This window comes from Sander vitreus, chromosome 22, assembly GCF_031162955.1.
Source record: "Sander vitreus isolate 19-12246 chromosome 22, sanVit1, whole genome shotgun sequence".
Taxonomy (NCBI): Eukaryota; Metazoa; Chordata; class Actinopteri; order Perciformes; family Percidae; genus Sander; species Sander vitreus.
The window spans coordinates 18,404,486-18,420,788 of NC_135876.1; the positions used below are offsets into that span (position 1 = coordinate 18,404,486).

General features: G+C 41.3%; 2 protein-coding genes across 2 annotated transcripts in view; one reads left to right on the top strand and one right to left on the bottom strand.

Moving 5' to 3' along the window:
* The window catches only part of asap1b (ArfGAP with SH3 domain, ankyrin repeat and PH domain 1b), a 61,125-nt gene extending 58,468 nt beyond the window's left edge, over positions 1-2,657 (bottom strand). Inside the window, exon 1 of the mRNA XM_078280605.1 lies at positions 1,906-2,657. Coding sequence (XP_078136731.1) covers positions 1,906-2,031 — 126 coding nt within the window. The 5' untranslated portion in view covers positions 2,032-2,657. The remainder of the gene's footprint in view (positions 1-1,905) is intronic.
* A 1,576-nt stretch (positions 2,658-4,233) lies between these two features.
* nfx1 (nuclear transcription factor, X-box binding 1) overlaps positions 4,234-16,303 on the top strand; it is a 12,340-nt gene continuing 270 nt past the window's right edge. The window contains exons 1-23 of the mRNA XM_078280612.1: positions 4,234-4,498; positions 5,340-6,272; positions 7,096-7,257; positions 7,592-7,669; positions 7,851-7,956; positions 8,278-8,349; positions 8,498-8,637; positions 8,768-8,867; positions 8,980-9,197; positions 9,795-9,892; positions 9,997-10,027; positions 10,124-10,206; positions 10,753-10,861; positions 11,578-11,697; positions 11,774-11,853; positions 11,940-12,170; positions 12,711-12,784; positions 12,868-12,969; positions 13,398-13,535; positions 13,678-13,744; positions 15,670-15,815; positions 15,933-16,037; positions 16,214-16,303. The exon at positions 16,214-16,303 is cut by the window's right edge and continues 270 nt beyond it. Of these exons, the coding sequence (XP_078136738.1) occupies positions 4,480-4,498; positions 5,340-6,272; positions 7,096-7,257; positions 7,592-7,669; positions 7,851-7,956; positions 8,278-8,349; positions 8,498-8,637; positions 8,768-8,867; positions 8,980-9,197; positions 9,795-9,892; positions 9,997-10,027; positions 10,124-10,206; positions 10,753-10,861; positions 11,578-11,697; positions 11,774-11,853; positions 11,940-12,170; positions 12,711-12,784; positions 12,868-12,969; positions 13,398-13,535; positions 13,678-13,744; positions 15,670-15,815; positions 15,933-16,037; positions 16,214-16,289 (3,288 nt within the window). The 5' untranslated portion in view covers positions 4,234-4,479 and the 3' untranslated portion in view covers positions 16,290-16,303. The remainder of the gene's footprint in view (positions 4,499-5,339; positions 6,273-7,095; positions 7,258-7,591; positions 7,670-7,850; positions 7,957-8,277; positions 8,350-8,497; positions 8,638-8,767; positions 8,868-8,979; positions 9,198-9,794; positions 9,893-9,996; positions 10,028-10,123; positions 10,207-10,752; positions 10,862-11,577; positions 11,698-11,773; positions 11,854-11,939; positions 12,171-12,710; positions 12,785-12,867; positions 12,970-13,397; positions 13,536-13,677; positions 13,745-15,669; positions 15,816-15,932; positions 16,038-16,213) is intronic.

Here is a 16,303-nt window from a genome sequence, read left to right on the forward strand (position 1 = left end):
GCAAAGAGACGCCGAAGGCAGTTTTACTTCACTGCAGCAGCTCTGGGTTTATGATGCAAGTGAGTCCTTACATGTCTACGCAGGGATCAAACAGGGTAGCTAATTTTATTAAACAGACACTAATCTAACAATATTTGTGGCTTAAGACTGGATGTCTGCTGCTTGTGTGTTTGCCACAGCCTCTGTCTAATGGGTGTATCCCAGTTTGAGTTTCCTAAAAGGCTGACTATCCTCGCCAAAATGTTTCAGGGGCATCTTTCCTTTGTTTAAACACTGAAAAGCATTTTGCTCGCTCTTTGGTACCAGTATAATGGTCTTCCTTGTCATGTGATCTCTGCAAAAATTCCAGAGCGGCTACTGAAGCCCAGCGCACATGGCGGCCCAGTTTCTTACAGATGTTTTTCGTTTGTGCTGCTGCAGTCTCTGGGTTCAGAGGCACAGAGCCAGAGAGGTGATTCATGATGTGAGCCTTTTCCTTGTTATAGTCAGCAGACACAAAGTGTGCTCCGGGTTGAGAATAAACATGGACCTGGTTCTGTTTTGGTCTATTTTTTTATTTATTTTTATTATTATTATTATTATTATTATTATTATTATTATTATTATTATTATCATGATACAATAAGCTTGTAAATGATTGAAGAGAGATGTGATGGATAGCACAAACTGCTTGCTGTAGCGGTTAGGAAGTTGAAAAGAGGACTAGGCCTGTGTTTCCTTCCTTTAAACAAACATATCTGGTTACTGTTCTGTTCATCTTAACGCTTACATGTGATATGTACAGATATTTAATCACAAATTAACCACATTGAGTCATTTTCAATGTTTCTGCTTTACATGACAGATTACACTAAATACTGCAAGTCTGAAGTCATTCATGTCTGCAGCTAAATGTGTGTTCAAAGTGGGAAATGAGGTCATGTTTTGGCGTTACAGGACAGTGAAGGTGTGCGCTTTCCTGGTTTGATGCTCCATTTAATCATAGGAAGGATGCTAATGGAGGGGGGTGGGGAGGTGGGAAACAGACACATATACACATAACAACCCACCTGCCTGGCCTGACTACACTCCCCCTACATGATCAAGGTGACACAGCACCATAGAGTGTGAATTTGGGTGCGTTTCTGCACAGTATGTCACGTTTGAGAATAATATCTATCGTTTTTTAATGCAATCTGACCTATAGGAGAGTGGGGAATCTCTATAATCCTGAAGCAGTTCAATCCAGATTTGATTTCCAGTGACTAAAGAAGGTTTTTCTCTCCGTCTGTCACACACACACACACACACACACACACACACACACACACACACACACACACACACACACAGAGCCTGGCAGCATGATCTGAAGCTGTGAGTTATGTAATAGTGAGCACAGAGAGCTGCAGGCCTGAGTGCACATCTTCTTATTCCCTACACCACCAAAGCCATACACCCCCTCTATTATTACTCTACATATATGGCAAGAAAGAGCAGCAGATTCACAAACACAAAAGATGAGAGTTCACCTACACACACCTATGAGTGTGGGGGAAATGTCCATTTTGCAGCAGGTAGTTAAATAGAAGTGTACAACATTCAAATATAATGCACTTTTACAGCAACTGCAACTGCTCAACAGGTGCAATTATTTTCTTTCCTGGTGGGCGAATGTGCAACAGAATAATGCATTGGGTCTCTAAAGGGATTTTAAATGATGTCAAATATCACAAGTTGACTTTAGGTTTGAGTGCATGTAGCCTTGGTTGTATATTAACTGCATTCCACCAATAAAACCAGATGCACTAGCATTAAAGATTTATTTTTAATATTATAATCTAGTCTCTGCGGTTGTGTTGTTTATGAGGCATCTTCAATCATCCATCCATCCATCTTGCAGGCAGGCTGACATCGTGGCCTTACCTCTTCCAGCACATTCACTGTGTTCCTGCAGCTCTGCAGTCGGGTGGTGAAGCTGGATGTTGTCGGGGAATTGTAATCCTCGGTTGTCTCCGAGAGAAACTCGGACACCGATATTTGATCCGGCATCCTTTAACGGGGAAAATGTCCACAGGAGGGTTGGCGATGAATGCTCAGAAAGTCAAAACCATGTAAGATGTAAAAATAAAGAAAAAGCAGTGGGAGTCTGGTGCGAAAGCGAGCCGATGGAAGGGGAAAGCCGATTTTCCTCGCAAAACTGTGTAAAACTATCGAGATGATTAAGACGTGTCTTCTTCTCCGGTGACTTCTCAAATGACTTCACTGTTCCCCAGGGGCCATGGGAGGAGGGAATTAACTAAATTTCTGCAGGCTGTGTCCCCTCGGTGTGTCTTTTCCTTGGGAGGATGTCTAAAAGCGACGCATTTATAAATACTGTCAGTCTGCGTCTAACTAAACCTCGGAGGAAAAGCCACCGTAAAGAATAGCGGATGCCCTCATTATGCTCTACAGATGTTCAATAAACCGCTTGTCGTCAAAACAGCCCACCGTAACCAGCCTCTGTTTAGAATCTATCATAGTCCATGGTCTGCCGAGGTCGTCTTTAACTGCAGCAGGGTTTGGTCCTCTCTTCTTTAGCCGTAGTTTATATTTTTTAACGCTAAACGCTGCCGCCGACACATTCACTGCCACTCTCTCCTGCTCGGCCGCGCTCGAGCTTCCCAGAGCTAGTGTCAAGCTAACCGGAAAGAAATATGTAATTTCCGGTCAAAGTCTTCAAAATATTTTTTTTTGTTAATCCCCAAATGAATGTTTGCACCACGATTCATGTTTTAAGTAATTAGACGTCTTCATTTAAAAAGATGTTATTTAAATGTTCTTGTCACATATAGTAGGCCAATCCAATGGACATATATAAGTCTGCAAAATAACCCATATGTGGCACGAGTGTTATTATATAGCCTACTTTAAAAATAGCTGCCACCTTTTGTCACATTTTGCTAGTGTTGACCAAGATGCTGTATTTAAATGGCAAGTGTGTTAAAACTTGAGTGAACCATATAACTCCAAAAAAAAAAGCATTTTACCGCACCAAATGAGGCTCTGCTTTATACCGCATGTGTAGGCTGGAAGCTGGAAGGTACTTGTATTACTAGAAGTAGTAGCCAGTTCCAATATTGTACATGCACAGTTTATGGGAGTCTATTTGAAATTAAAAATGTTAGGACGCCATAAGCATCTTAATAGAGCTTCTGATGATTTATAATCAAATTGTTATCATAATGCACAACTACAGCTATTTTTGCAATACACGATAGAATTTTACTTTTTTATTTTGAAAACAAAATTATCCGTTTTCCGGTATTTTGGTCCCATTGGTTGCAACTTGATATATCTCTCTCCCACCCATGGATGCATTAAGAGAACAAATCGCCTGGTTGACGGGGCCGAGGAGCCACTTTACGCATGCGTGATCTAGAATCTGTGACTGCAGGGAGAGGAGAGCCCCGTTCGACTGAAGGCCTGCCATAGTAGCCATGGAAGTCGTGACCATATAGACTGTATAAAATGGTCGTGACCTTCTCCTAACCAGTTAGAGTTGTTTAGGTTGTTCATCTCTAGTTTTAGTGCACTCAAAGAACAGCCTGCAACACCCCTATTAGTTTTTAAATATCCACTTTTTAAATAGTTAACATAGAAAAGTGTAGCCAATATGCAAAGCATCATGTGATATATGATGTGTTCTAATTTTTAATAGACCCTCATATTCTCATTTGAAAATCCTCTCTCTTTCCTGTACTAATCCTACTACTCCAAACATGGACCGCCACCTTGTGGCTGTTCATTGTTATTATTTTCTGTCAAATATCGTTGTATGCCTTGAATGGGTTGTCCTAAGGCACGTATTAATAACTAATAATTAGTATACCTGTAAGCTTGGGTTCCGTTCTTCATGTTCCAAACTATAACTATAATGTTATCCGATGGAGGTTCTGTACGTGTAATGTATTGTCTGGTAAGTTAGGTTAAATTATTGGAATTCTGTTGACATATATTTTTACCCTGGTGTTTATTTTATTCTGTTGGCTTTTATTTATGGATTTAACATGTTATTGTCTTATTGTAATTTTTAGTCTTGCTCAATTCTTTTTTTATTATTGTTGCCCATTTTTTGTTTTCATCTGTGTTGTTTTAATTTTGCTCTGTGAAGCACTTTGGCATGAAAGGTGCTATACTAATAAAGTTGAGTTCAGTAACTTCTAACCATTTGCTTTTACTTTTAAAAACACTGACCGGAAGTTCCGCTTTTGATTCTCGCTAGCAACATAGCTTGGCTTGTGTTAGCTTTAAGCTAGTGAGTGTTGATAAAGTGTGTTGAACGTAGGAGTAGGTTGTTGCTGCTTCTTTAGGACATTTGTCTCAGTTTTAACAACAAGAACACACGTGAAAAGGTGGATATTGTCGCCCATTACCTGGATAGGCTTGTCATCTCGCACAAAACAGCCTGTTGTCTTCAAAACTTGTGGGAGAAGCGACAACAAACAGAGTTCAAACTGAATGGCTGAGGGCTCCTCAGGTAACGTTAACTGTTAAGTGTTGTCCAAATAATTGATAATTAACTTGCTTGCTAAGGTTTTACAGACTCTCTTTATGTGGTGAGTTAGCTAGTTTTGTTGCACAGCTAACATTAACTTTGAGCTAACATTAGCGAGCAGCTGATTGTTCATTGACGATGATACACGTTTGGCTTGCTAAGGGTTGCTAACGTTAGCCTTTCATATCAGTGTCATCAACCGACTGCATTTTTTTTTTTTAAATGGCGTCATCAGGCTATTCGTAGCTGACGTGACAACACGTGACAGTGAAATTTAATTTCTTTTTTTCCTCTATGTAATTCTTTATTAAACATTGTAAACAGACAGACATTCAGCAGGTCATAGACATACGCTGGACCGCATATCGATCAAATGATATATAAGAAAAGTAAATTAAATATAAAACATAATAAATAAACAATGACATCAATAAGTCAATGTAGCTTACTCAGGGGCTACAGAAAATAATTCTTTAAAATATAACTGTGTGCGTTCACCTTTTTGTTTGTCATAAGGGTTAATGTATGGATGTACAAATTGAATTTAACCAGAAAAATGTTAAGATTTGCGAAGGGCTTCTTTGGGAAGAATCTTGCCATATGTATGTGAAATGTATTAACTACAAGCATACGATTTGTCTTTTAACTCAAAGGTTTATTGCTACATTTGAATTTAGTAATAATGTCTTTATGAGTGTCCAGTCTTGCTATAAACACATTTCTCTATGTCTCTCCAAAACACAGATGAAGGGGGGGGGGGGGTTGGGGGGGGGAGGGACAAAACAACAACAACTTTTAAGACTGTCACTTTTTGTATTTGCAGACCCACCCAACCTCAATCCAGATGAGGCGTCGCATCAAAGACCCTATCAGCATCACAAATCCGGAAGAGGCCGGTCCAGATACAACAATGACAGAAACCTGAATAGCTATGATCCTTCTCAACAATATGGACACTTTCAGCAGGGCTTTAAATTCCAATTTAGCCATGATAATTCAAATGATGCATTGCGTCAGCATCCTTTCTACCAACGAGAGGATGGAGCCAGAAGGCGAGGCACAGGCAGAGGTAGAGGAAGGAGAGAAGGGAATAGAAGTGTAAATGGCAATTTTGGGAGCTCCAGTTGGCAAAGACCTGGAGGTGACGTTGGCCTGTATAGTGGTAACAACAGGGGTGTTGAGGGGTTTCACTCTGGGGCACATCCCATGTATGATGGACCTGATAGACCCAGCTGGCGAAGAGAAGATGTAAATAGGAATTTTGAACAATCCAATGAAGACCCGGATGCCCGGGTTAAAAAACCCAGGAAGTTTAGCCAGGATCAGAGGAGAGGACAACGAAATGAAAGGGGTACTCACTTAAAGGAGAACAACACTGTAGTAGAGGGTCAGAGGTCAAATGACACCAAAGGAGAAAGCCCTCCTTCAGACATCAGGGAAAGAATTAAGAGGAGCAAGACGGGTCCAGACTCTCAGCATGACGATCATCAGAGGAAGCCGACTGAAGCAAAGCGACGGCAAGGACCAATCAAACCGCCCAAACCATCATTTGAAGAGGAAACGGGCTCAGAGAGGGGGGCCAGTGTCCAAGATGACTCTGGGCGTGGCAGATCATCTCAGGAAAGTAAAGCTGGACAAGGCTCAGGACGACACACACACCTTCAGGCCAGAGGGGGGAGAAGAACCCATCAGCAAAACCACAGGCCAGGCCAGAGGAACTGGGACAAGATGCCAGAGAGCAAGGAGACACAGACCGGTGAGACCTTAACTTCCTGTAAACTCTTATATAGAAACTAGAGATGTTCCGATACCAGTATCGGTATCAGCTCCGATACTGCCTAAAACGCTGGTATCGGGAAGTACTGGAGTTTATGCACCGATCCGATACCACGTAATAAAGCCCTAAAGTAAAAATACGTTAAAGTAGTTTATTTATGTTCTTTTTCCGTTATAACTGACTGTCAAACTGCATAATAAAAGAACGTTCTGGGGCATTCATGTTTCACAAAGAGTTTAACCTGAGCCAGACCGACAACAAAGATAGAAATAATATCACATCCATACAGGGATAGTAGTATACTATACATATTATTATGTTAAAACATAATAAAATATATGACACACTGGTATCGGATCTGTACTCGGTATCGGCCGATACGCAAGTTCAGGTATCGGAATCTGTATCGGGAAGCAAAAAATGGTATCGGACCATCTCTATTAGAAACTAAAGAGGTAGTGCCATTTAACCGCTTCTTGATATTGCCCTTAATTTTCATATTGAGTAGCTTTAAAGTTACATAAAACAATTCTCTAACACTGGTTGACAATATAGTATATTCTGTTTGTGCTTATTCTAGCCCTTGAAACCAATATACATTTGAGTTGTCTTGTGCATCATTCTATACTCAAACACCTTGTAATTTAGCATCATATATTTTGATATAATTCTGTGGGTTTGAACAGGGCTCCTCACCACATCAGTATTCTCTGAAGGAGCTGCCTAAGGGTTCTTTAGGTTAAAGAAGTGAATTGTCTGAATCGCTCTTGTCTCCTGACCCTCTGATCTCTCCCCTCCACAGGGTGTCTGATTGAGCAGCTGTCTGAGGAGAAGTATGAGTGCATGGTTTGCTGTGATGTCATCCGGTGCATGGCCCCGGTGTGGAGCTGCCTGAGCTGCTTCCACGTCTTCCACCTGAACTGCATCAAGAAGTGGGCTCGATCCCCGGCCTCTCAGGCGGACGGTACAAATCCTATAACAACCTCTGGATCTTTGCTTTTCCGTTTTTAAGCAGCGCTGATTCACAGTCCACTCAGTATGGTTATCTCTGTGAGGTTACAAAACAACAGGCCCTCAGCATAATCCACTGTAATGCATAATACTGTTATATAGATGGACAATACCTACAATATCCCCCCCCCCGCTCTCAGGCTTTGAAGTTCCTGCTGCATCAACAGTGTATTGTGATGCATTGCACTTTGGGGCCAGTGGGAATATCTGCTGTTCTCACCTTCTGTTTCTCTGAAAGCTTATTTAAAAGAATAAATGATTTATACTAAAGCAAAGCTGTTTTTCAGAATCACCTGAAGGTTGGCGCTGTCCGGCCTGCCAGAATGTTACACTGAAACAGCCGATATCCTACACCTGCTTCTGTGGTGAGTGACTGTTTCATTCGTGCAATTAAATATATATTATAAATCATAATCTATTAGTTGAGGTGGGTAATGTATAATTTGGTCTGGTAACACTCTTTTCTTCCCCATTTTTAAAATGCCTATAACCCATCAAGTCTGTCACCGAGGTCATCACTCTTTTTGTTCCATATTTGATTGGCAGGTAAAGTGACAAACCCCGAGTGGCAGCGCAGTGAGATTCCTCACAGCTGTGGTGACATGTGTGGGAAGAAAAGGAGCGGAGTAGACTGCAACCACCCCTGTAACATGTGAGCCTTGAAAATCACAGGAGGACTGTATTTTGATGGTGTCTTTCTTTTGTAATCTTGGGATATTTTCATGGAAACAATGTGTTGGCCTGGATGGGAACACTGTGGGGGACAGTACATACAGCAAGAATGAAATCTGTAAAGTATGCAGCAAAAACTACACAATACAACTTTAATTTAATTAATGTGATAATTACAATGTAGTGGATGGATTTTGCATGTATTGTTTAACAATTGCACATGATTATTTTAATATAACTGTATTTAAATGTCATCAATCCAGAATTCCCCAGAGAGTATTTTTTTTCTGTCTCCGTTCAGCTTATGTCACCCTGGACCTTGTCCACAATGTCCTGCCTTTATAACAAAATCCTGTATCTGCGGGAAGACCAGGTACTCTACATTTCAATCATGTTTGCATCTCTCTGTGTATCTTATGTATGTATTTTTGGACATTGTGTATTTATGTGTTACCTGAAGAGGTTGCTTTCTTTATCTGAGGTTTTGTTATCATAATATTGATAGAACTATATCTTTGCAGTCAACCAATGCGCTGTGGCCAGGGTACAGTGCTCCAGTGTGACAAGGTGTGTGGTGCCTTACTCAACTGTGCTAAACACACCTGCACCCAGGTGTGCCACAGTGGCGCATGTCAACCCTGCCAGCTGCAAGTTCAGCAGGGTGAGACTCACTTTGCCAGCTCCATACAATGTTTGGACAGATAAAAAAAATTGCCCTCCAATTTTCTTTTAAAACTTGGCAACCTGGTCTTTTCAGCAACTCATAATTTTCTTCTGTTAATTTTCTTTAGTATGCTACTGTGACGTTACCACTCGTAAAGTCCTGTGTGGCACAGATAAAGAAGGATTTGATGGCTCAGGACATTTCTCCTGTCAAAAATTATGTGGGAAGTAAGTCTGACCTTGTGGCATCAATGATGTCCATCCTCTGTTAGTAATGAAGGTTTTTATTTCAGTTAGACAGTTCTCACCACTGACCTGACACTGACTTTCCTTCATTCAGGATGCTAAACTGCGAAGCTCACCGGTGCCAGCAGGAGTGCCACCGCGGTCCGTGCCAGCTATGCCCACGCTCCCCGAGCTTGGTGAAAACGTGTCCCTGCAGTCAGACACCACTGACCAAACTCCTGGAACTGGGCTACTCTGAGCGACGAAGCTGCTCTGATGTCATCCCCTCCTGTGGAAAGACATGCAACCAACCCCTGGCTTGTGGCTCCAGCGGTAAGTGTCTTAACTAGGAAAAGTACAGGTTTGTGCGCACTCTCCCGCTAGATTGTTAATAATTTCTCATAACAGTGTAACTGGTTAAGGGTGGGAAGTGAAGCTATCCTTGCACAAGATCTGAAACTAACCAGGTACAGGATATGAAAACATGACAGGTCTGAAAGCTCTTAAATGTGGAAAATGTCAAGCAATATTTGGGTCCAACAAGTTTATTTTATTTAAAACCATTTCTTTAATAAAATTACATGTTACATGAGTGCGATGGATTTAATCTTTTCAGTTTTGCTAACTGAAATCCACAGTTTTTAAAATGTTTTAAGAAAAAAAGACAGAGAATTCAAAGAGAAGCCATCAAACGTCATGATGTCGGACTTTATCTGTCCACATCTAAAGACCTTGTTAAGCCGTAGGTTTTTATATTTGCTTGCATATTCTGACGTTTTTATTTTTCCTCCACCATTTTCCATCAGGCTCTTTTCAATCCTGAGGGACAATGTTTTTATTTTGGGTGTTTGGACATGATGTGCATTACGTTGAGTTTGCATGCATTGTTCTAACACTTTGTCAGGACTCAAAGAAACTGTGTTATTTCAGACACCATCCATCTGTGTAAGAAGTTGTGCCACGAGGACAGCTGCGGGCCCTGCTCCCTGAGCTCGACTATCAGATGCAGATGTGGCTCCAAGACCAAGGTAGGCAGAAACACCAGCAGAACATTTATCTTCCGCATTGGTTCCACTGTCATTAGTTATACTTTGGTTATGATATCAAAGAGTTCCAAATCTGTGTTTTTCAGGAGGTGCCATGTGCAACGATCCAAAAAGAAGGTGAGATTTAAACAAATTCAGATGAAATTGAACAAATGTGAGATCACCACCTACTTACACTGTCTGGTATTTCACTTCTGGCTATTTCTATTCCAGAAGAGCTTGTCTTCACTTGTGAGAAGCGCTGCAACAAGAAGCGCTCCTGTGGCCGACACAAGTGCGGCGAGCTGTGTTGTGTGGTGAGTATTCAGTGACTCTTTGTCAATGTTGTGTAGTTTATACTGTCCAAACTGCAGATAGAATTAAACAAATTGATGTTAAAAGTGGCAAAAGAGCTGAGACGATGCTGGTGGTGTAATTGTTGACTTGTGATACTCTGTTTAATAATATAAAAACGGTTTTAGACTACTGAACATGTGGCTTTTCTTCCACCAAAAGCACTGTAGGCAAGTTAACCTGACAAATATGTATAAATAAAGTGCTTGACTAAAACTGTACAGTGATGTAAGGTTGAATGCCATTTAGCAATTTGTAAGCTTAAATCGAGTACCTACAATCATCACGTTTATGGGAGTTTTAATGCAACCTAGACACAAAGAGGTTAGATTCACATCTGGAGGGGACACACAAATTCATTACAGCTTGCAGCACACATCTGATCAAAGTGTTGACAGCTCTTATATATTGAGGTCTTACAATTAATCAAAATAGCAATTCAAGTTTGGTTATTGGGACAGCGCTAAGCGATAGGAGGTGGTGTCACTGGTTTCTGTCTGTCCGTCCAGAATGTGGAGCACAAGTGCCAACTGATCTGCGGCTACAAGCTCAACTGTGGCCTCCACCGCTGCCAGGAGCCTTGTCACCGTGGAAACTGTGAGCCCTGCTGGCAGTCCAGTGAGTCCTGCAGGCGTTTTTAGTGGTCCCACAGCACTGTATTTTATAAGCCAAGTCTCAGAAGTACCACGTAGTTATTCTGCCATTCAAAAAAAAATAATAATAATAATAATAATCTGAGGTTTTTATATCATCATCATTTTTTGTCCTTTATGGTATTATGTTTGGCCATGATGTTGCCACACAGCTCATATCCTATGTGGTAGGCCTGCACGATTAATCGTTATAAAATCGCGGTCTCGATTCACCCTGTTCACGATTATATTTTTAAATAACTTCGATTTTTGTTTTGATTTAAAAGAAATACTAATTTAATAATTTTTTTTTTTTTTTTTATGACTTTGATTCTCATTTAATTTTACTTGCCAACTGCATCACACACGCTACTACTTTCTTCCGTGAGTTTTAAACATAGACTGTATAAAAAAGGTTTTCAAGCGCTGCAATGCTCTCCCTTCTCTTCATTGAAGCCTCTATGTTTACAGGCTTGTGGTTGATGCGCAATGTGCTATAGGTGCCAAAAAAAATCTATGTTTGGTACTGCCAATTTGTTGTGTTTTGTCATGGTTCATGTGTGCAACAAACATTACACTTCGTAAGAAAAAACTCATGGCAGAAAATCGTGATCAATTCTAAGCTAAAAAATCGTAAGTCATATTTTTCCCCGAATCGTGCAGGCCTACTATGTGGTATCCCATGATTCCTTCTGTGTGTAGGTTTTGATGAGCTGGCGTGTCACTGCGGGCTCACTGTCTTGTACCCGCCCATCCCCTGTGGCACAAAGCCACCGGAGTGCAAAAACATGTGTACGAGAAGACACGAGTGTGACCACCCAGGTGAGATAAAAGTGTAAACGTTCACACTGCAGTCGTAAACTGTAAGTGAGAATCTTAACATGTATCTCTCATTTAGTGTTCCACAACTGCCACAGTGAAGAGAAGTGTCCACCTTGCACATACCTCACTAAGAAATGGTGCATGGGAAAGCACGAGGTAACACCCCCTGAGCTGACAATTTGCATAACTCGTTTCCTTCCTATTTTTACTGTGATTAAAGTGACACGTTTTTTGGCCCACAGCAACGCAGCAACATCCCATGTCATCTGCAAGACATTTCATGTGGCCTGACATGTAATAAGCTGCTGCCCTGTGAAATGCACCGCTGCAGACGGATCTGCCACCGGGGCGAGTGTTTGACAGGAGGCAGCTGCCAGCAGCCCTGCGCCCTGCCTCGTCCAGACTGTGGCCACCCGTGCTCCGCTCCCTGTCATAAAGGCAGCAGCTGCCCACGCACCACCTGCACTGCCAAGGTACAACACACCGCCACAGAGAGCAGCTGGACTTGCAGTAGCTGAAATACAGCTTACAAAGTTTGTGCAGATGGTTGTTGTTACATCAAGGCTCGGATTCATGGGGAGTTTAGGCATATTTCCCCACCATCAAAAGTGGGGGGAAAAAAACCTTAAAACCTTATTCCCCTGATGAAAAATGTTTTTTTTAGTCAATAAATTCAGTTGTATGAATGTGTCAAATCTCTAATTATTGAATGTTATGTTCAGCAGTCAAGCTTTGTATTATTTCTGTTCCTTTTAGCTACACGTGGATTGCATCTGCTGTTATATATAGTTAACTTGGATGAAATAATAACATTTCAGTGGCAGTCCTCCAAATTCAAAAGCTCAACAAACAATGAGACCTTTCACAGCTGCAGGAATTCTTCATATGAGCAGCATGCACAAAGCAACCTATTTGTCTCCTTACAACAATTTTTTGCACCAGACTGAAGTCTATTCCCTCATATGTATAACGCTAGTAGTGGAGTCTGATTCTTCACCTCTTTTTCTTTACAGGTCGCTCTACAGTGTGATTGTGGTCGAAGAAAGGAAATGGTGGCCTGCACAGAGGCAGCCTCTTCATATCAGAGGTCAGTTAAAGGGTTTCTGTGTTCAGCTGTTTGAATTTGTAATATGAAGTGGTTGAAATGTCCCTCAATCCTCTGTACTGCAGGTATGCAGCCATCGCCATGGCCAGTAAACTGTCTGACATGCAGCTCGGTGACTCCATGGACATTGGCCCATTCCTCACTAAGAAGGAGCTGAAACAGACCAGGTAGAGTAATGGACTGCGGCCAAAGCTGTTGATGTAAAGTGTTTGCCGACGCACGCAAAATGGCTGAGGAAATGGACATGAAAGGCCATTCTCTGCAGTGATTTTAGTACAGTTGCAAGGTGTGGCACGGGGCAGTTTCTTTAAATCAATATGAAACGTTATTTAAATGTGCTTCTGCATAGAAATGGATTTCCTGTTCACTATGAGTGATTACTTTTTGTTTGTGTATTAATATTTAAATAAATCAATCAAATGTAATGCATTTAATGGATTACAGCAGCTACAGCAGCCACTCAGAACTATCCGTTTCATAAGAATCATTTTAGTACAGAAAGTTGAAACAAACGAGCAGAGAATCGGCGTCCAACTTAAAAGATTTGATGTGAAATCTGCCTGCATGTTTAAATAATCACGTTTTGTTTTCTTAGGCTTGAATGTGATCAAGAGTGTGCTACTTTGGAGAGAAACAGACGTTTGGCTGAGGCGTTGCAGATAGACTCATCTTCTGACCCCTTCAACGCCCGCTGTACTTCTGTATACAGCGACAGCCTCAAAGAGGATGCCAGGTTTGTCTGTTTTACCACATTAGCATTATTATTATTATTTCTGACCATTTATAAATTGCACTACTGTAGTTTCTTAATCTTGCCTGTGCTGTTGGTTCCCACGGCCAAACAATAAAGATGTTCTGTTCATCCTCTCTTTTAGAAAAGACCTGAAATTTGTCACAGAGGTAGAAGAGGAGATCAAGAATCTTGTTGAGCTTGCTAATAAGGTAAGATGATATAAGGAATCCCCTGTGCCAGAATGGTTTGTTTGGGGGACCTCTTGCGCTCCCTCTGGTGGCTGTGTTGAGAGCCCACTACTCTTGGGCAACAATAACTGAGGACAAACTGATAAAATGTTTTGAAGTTGCACGTTGATTAACCCAAACTTCTGTCCTGAACATTTCAATACTAAAGCATCTTACTGATTTGGCATTTGCATCAAGGCAAATTGTACTTTATTGTCCCTAAGGAAAGTAATGTCCCAGGCTGTCAGTTCACATACAACACTGTAAGGCAGAGTTGGAACATCTGGTACACCATCAAGTAAGGCACAACAAAAGGTCAAAATGTTCCTCAGTATCTCTAAGTAGTATTTACTTTTTGCCCTGTGACTTGCATGGGCTGCTTAGAACTAGTCAGTTTAGGAAAAAAGATACGCCTACCTGATTAGACCCATTTTTAGCTGTCTAAACCCACAACTTGCATCATTTTTAATTATTATTCTATTATTTATTTTGTACGCTATTATAATATAAAAAAATGTATATTATTTTCTGACTCAGTTGTTGTATATTCAGCTGTTTTTGAGCTTGGTCAATTCTCCAGTGGACCTGCAAGACTGAGACCAGCTGTGGTTGCTTGTAGATGTCTGGCAGGACGGCGAAGCCTCTTTAGTAACTGTTTCTAAGCCAGACTTAATTAGTAGGTACCTCATGGGGCAGTTAGAAAAATATTCTCCATATTCTTTTTTTAGCTTTGTTGGATGCATTCATGCTAACAGGAGTGAGGCTGTCAAGGTCACTGTTGCTTTGATTTCTTTGCCAAATGTAAAAATGTATTTTTTTGGAACAATGAATCATGGTTGCAAAGCTTTTCTGCCTAAGAGTCTGCTTATGAAAGGTTTTATCATATTTTCTCACACCTTAAAGTTGCTACATACCGTGCTGCCTTTACTGACTTCATTATTTGCCCTTGGCATTCTTGTGTGGGCTTCTACTTTCACAAAAGTGACTCAGTGAGGTTATTACATTTTATTATCTATCAACATTTTCCTTCCATACTTTCAAATTAGCTTCTAGCAGATATGCCAGGTGCCACTTGTTGTTTTCCCAACCTCTCCATGTGTAGTACACTACTATAAAAATAAACCGGTCAGACACGCCACAGAAAACATACACCACATGCCCAAAAGTACGTGGACATCCACACATTACACCCATATGTGATTGTTGAATGTCTCATGTCTTCCCTCTGGGAAGGCTTTTGGTTTCAGATTATGGAACCTGGCTGCAGGGATGTGTTACCATTCAGCCACAAGAGCATTAGTTAGGTTGGACACTGATGTTGTTCAATAAGGCCTAAATGATATTCGGTGTTGGATGGAGTTGTAGTCGGAGCTCTGTGCAGGCCAGTCACATTCTTCCACACCAGACTGAGAAAACTATTTCTTTATGGACCTGGCTTTTTGCACAGGGGTATTGTCATGTAGAAACAGGAAAGGGTATTCCCCAAACTGTTGCCACAAAAGTATCACTGCATGCTGTAGCATCGCAATTTCCCTTAACTAGAACTAAGGGGCCACTCGTCAAAAGTAGCCCAGACCTTTTGTAGAGGTTGGAATGGTAAAATGAACTTGTATTTCACAAGAAAAGAACAACTTTTTTGGGGGGAATTTTTAGGAGAGTCTGAAAAAATGAAATCGGATTGTTTCCTATCATTTCACGACCCTTCAGGTTTGTGTTGCATCCAGTGCTCCTGACCTCCCAGTTTATTTGAGAATAGATTTTAAATGTAGTTGAGTGCTAGAAACACCAACTCCACTCGTTCCCAACATGTAAATGTCACCGAAGGGCAGCAGGAGAGTAGATCAGTGAGGCTTTGAAATGCTTTCTCGTATAAATCCCTAATGCACAAGCATTACTGATGTTTGCAGGGGAAACAGCCAAAGAGGAGCCACTGTTTTCCACCCATGAACAGAGAACACCGGAAGATCATCCACGAGCTGGCCGAGGTCTATACCGTGGAGAGCGTGAGCTACGACAGCGAGCCCAAACGCAATGTGGTCATCACAGCCCAAAAGTAAGACCTTTTTCAAACAGTAACACACATGCAGCCTGGATATCTTCGTTTCAAATAAAAGTGTTGGTTGTGGATTTGAAGAATTTGTGTATTTGTGTATTTTGATCATTTTCTCAGGGGAAAGTCCGCCTGTCCAAACTCAACCCTGACAGCACTGATCGAGAGAGAGACGGCTGTGAGGGCCCCTCCTCCCATCGCTCATATCAAACAGCACAGCAGCAAGTAAGTCTTCTTCTGTGGTTAAAGAGGCTGTTCTGTAACTAGAGGGTCACAAACCGGATCCCCACAACATGCCAAATGTCACAGAAGTGTCCTTTTTCATCATATGTTGCTGTTGGTTCTTGTTAGTTTTCAGTTTTCCAGCTAATGACTCATTTTCCTCTTGATTCTCCTGCCAGGGCTGTGAGTGGAGGCACCTGGTCGAAGATGGTTAAGGAAGAGCCTGTGATAGATTATTTTGATGTCCAGGACTAAAATGAGGCCACAAC